Source organism: Prunus persica, chromosome G6 (genome assembly GCF_000346465.2).
Source record: "Prunus persica cultivar Lovell chromosome G6, Prunus_persica_NCBIv2, whole genome shotgun sequence".
In the NCBI taxonomy this organism is placed as follows: domain Eukaryota; kingdom Viridiplantae; phylum Streptophyta; class Magnoliopsida; order Rosales; family Rosaceae; genus Prunus; species Prunus persica.
The window spans coordinates 5,618,720-5,622,331 of record NC_034014.1 but is presented as its reverse complement, the minus strand read 5'-3'; the positions used below and the strand labels follow the sequence as shown (position 1 = coordinate 5,622,331).

Genomic DNA, 3,612 nt, shown 5'->3' with positions numbered 1-3,612 from the left:
GGAGCTCGAATGGGGAGGATCAACGTCGTAGAAGACTGGTAAGACTACATGGTCTGAGATTGTCTTCTGTTCAAGGATCTAGACAAGCTCGTCAAGGCACCATCTGGAAGGCGCATAGTCTTTTGAAAATACAATGACAGAACTTCGTGACTGTTGGATGGCTTTCTCAAATTTTGGCTTAATATCTTCTCCTCTCTCAAGTTCTTCTTCATCTCGGAACGGGGGGAAGCCTTTGTCCACAAAGGCTGCGTAGAGATGGTCGGTAAAAGTCTTTCGGCTGCAGAAATCTTATAGCGTATAGCCAAGCGGCTATAATGTTATAATTTCTATTTATAATATAACCGCGCGGAGATACTTTTCAAATGTCTATTTATAGTAATTAAATAATATCTTAGCCTTATTTAATTACTTTCATTAGTAATTATTTTTAATTAATTAATTCTTTAGTGGATAATTAGTATTAAATATTTTAATTAAGTTCATAAATTATATTACTTGATAAATAGTAATTAATAAAAGGTATATCAAAGGCATAGTCGAGGGCCATACTGTTAAAATTTCTATTTATAGTAATTAAATAATATTTTAGCCTTATTTAATCATTTTAATTAGTAATTATATTTTAATTATTATTTCCTTAGTGAATCATTAGTATGAAAGATTTTAATTAAGTTCATAAATTATATAGGGTTTACACACTGAGTATACAAAATCATATTTTCCATTACTTGTAATGAGAAGCAAGATTGAAAACGGCCGAAAAAGAAAGAAACGTAAGATCCAAGCTCAATTTTCTGTCATTGAGATGATCTGTAATTTGCAACAAGATACTGAGTTATTTCTTCCACATTTTCAGTTGGGAAACTCATAATAACAGCTTTACACAACAATGTGAAATGAGAGACAATGCAAATGTCCATGGTATCAACCAAGATACTCTTGCTTTCAAGAATCAAGACAACCAAAGCTATCAAATTGGATTCTATAATCCATAAGCTGCGGAATTGGTCAGTACTATTACTATATTGACCTGGAGGATACGTACTATGAGCGGAGACAGCTTGCTTGTGACGGTTGTTGAGCAACCATCTTCTTAGTGATTCAACCGTTTGGATATTTTTTCTGCTCAGGACACCTTGTTGCGGCACATTTTCGTCTGTTTAAAATGCAAATTAATGACAGCTAGAATTAGTCTCCATAAAATGTGGATAAGAGCAACACTTTTGACACGATACAAATGTGGATCTATTCTTAAATGAGTGGAGTGGAGTCAGAAAGTATAAATGAGAGACACACCTGTTTCTTGATCAGAGTAGTTTGAGTCCCCATCCCCAAATATGTCATCAAACAAAGCCGACTCCCCACAACGTCCAAATGTCCATATTCTCCTTGATATTGGTCCATTGGAGAGGAAGTATGTTCTTGGTATCAACTCGAATTCTTGCAAATGTCTTAAAATGACAGATGGAAAAGAAGGAACTGCATTGTCGTCGTCTGGGGCAATCATCTTCTCCTGATCTTGTTTGTATACAAGCTGGATGCCCCACTCATTTAATCGAAACAAGGATCTCATGAACATTGAAACTGTGACTTCGTCACCACCCTTCACTTCATTCTCCAAACTCCAATGGCTTAAGAATATCATGTCTTCTCCTGAAGGCACGGTAAATGATATTGAAGAGCCTCTACTTGTATGGCTGAACTGGCCTGGCACCACATTCCCAGGAAGAAACGTGCTGAATATACCATATTCATATAGTCCCTACATTTAAATAAAAACATTAGTCAAATCTTATGTTCCATGTGATGAGAGAGAGAGAGAGAGAGAGAGAGAGAGAGAGAGAGAGAGAGAGAATCACCTGGATAGGATACTTCCTGATCTTACAAAACTCCCAACTCCTACATGGGAATAACATTTGAATGGTGATTCCCTCGGATTTCAAGTTGCACAAACCCAAAAGCTTGATTGTTTCTGCATCACATCTTGCAATAGGTACAAAGTTGTACGGGTATTTGATCTCAACTAGCTTCGGGTTATACATGCTAAGATATTCTAAGGGTACGCACGAACTTGATTGAAATGTTACTCTTTCCAACATCCTGCAACCAACCACAATGAAAGTTCTTACTCTCGGTAGCCCTTCAAGTGTTTGGAGCCTCTTGCAATTGGAAAAGTTGAGTCGAACAAGCCCCCTAAGCCCTCGGATGCATTGTGGTAGGCTACAAATTGGATTTTTGCTTAGATCTAAGAATTTTAATGAGGGTAGGTTACCAAAATCTTTGGGAAAAGCCTCATCAAGAAGATTGCAACTCAAGAGATTTAAATGTACTAAACCACGTGGTAAGAAAGACCACAAATTATTTGGAGTTCTCCCTACGCTTGGGTTGACCTTTCCAGTGGTAGTCATGAACACTTGACTTATTGGAATTTTGGAAACATCTAGCACTTTTAAAGACTCCATCTTCCTCAACTCCGTCAAAAAATCTTTGAGATTTGAGCAGCCAGATAGACTAAGTGTATCAAGTGATTGGAGCTTAAAAAGATTCTTTGGAAGCTTCCTAATCTTTCTGCAACCTTTCAGATTCAAGCAAACGAGATTCTTTAGGTTTACAATGGACTCATGGACATCAACCAAGCTCATACAATCTTCGAGAACAAGTCTTTCTAAATTGGGGACCAGTAAGAAGCTAGAGATTTCAGTAAGGCTATGGGAATGACTTAGATCAACGGTCTTCAAAGAGCGAAGGTACTGTAAATGAAAAAGAAAGAAAGAATGTGTGGAGTCAAGTCTTATGCATGTACAATTAATCATAAACCACATTTAACAAAAGACAATGGACAAGTGTGGAGTAGCATACCTTGATTCCCTTAAAGACTTGTCTCAAGTTACTGTGAGGCATTTCAAGATAAACCAAGCACTCCAAAGGAAAATCACTGGGTATAGATTTCAGAGGAAATTCAAGCCAACACAACCATCTTAATCCTTTCGGAAATTCTTCAATGCAACCCTTGAATCGAACGTGACTAAGATGGAGTAGTCTTAGTTTGGACATCCTTGCAAATGCATTAGTTTCCAAGACTTCCTCATCTGAGTTTCCCCAAGGAGTGTTTAACGAGTGCATATGCATATCCAAGGCAAGGCCCTTCAATGGTTTCTGTACCCTAATAAAAATTCAAAAAAAAGAAAGAAAAAAAACAGAAGAAACATTTGGATAAGCAAGCAACCACAAGGATATATAGCAAGCAACAAGGATATATAGCCGCTGCCCCCGCCCGCCGCGCCCTTCCCCCCACGCCCCCGCTCCATTCTAATTATCATATTTGTATCATCACAAATCGAAGGACAGGAAGAAAGACACAGAAACGAGAGGACATGAAAGAACAGAAAAAAGATCAATTAAACAAAAAGGGTGAGCAGGCGATTCGTATAACGAGTACGGGACGCAGAGAGACGGAACGACGGAGTACGAGGGCTCCGGCCGCGCGCACTCCGAAGCAATGAAGTAACATCGGGGCGGATGCGTCTAGGGCATTGCCTGTTGATTGCGGGCAGGGTAGTTACTCACATATAGTACATCCATAATAAAAGTGATTACAGGGTATGTCAGCCT

At 38.5% G+C, this 3,612-nt stretch overlaps 1 protein-coding gene across 1 annotated transcript in view; it reads right to left on the bottom strand.

Moving 5' to 3' along the window:
- The window catches only part of LOC18774180 (TMV resistance protein N), a 6,018-nt gene continuing 3,169 nt past the window's right edge, over positions 764-3,612 (bottom strand). The window contains exons 3-6 of the mRNA XM_020565250.1: positions 2,860-3,156; positions 1,860-2,750; positions 1,297-1,762; positions 764-1,156 (exon numbers count right to left, since the gene is read on the bottom strand). Coding sequence (XP_020420839.1) covers positions 798-1,156; positions 1,297-1,762; positions 1,860-2,750; positions 2,860-3,156 — 2,013 coding nt within the window. The 3' untranslated portion in view covers positions 764-797. The remainder of the gene's footprint in view (positions 1,157-1,296; positions 1,763-1,859; positions 2,751-2,859; positions 3,157-3,612) is intronic.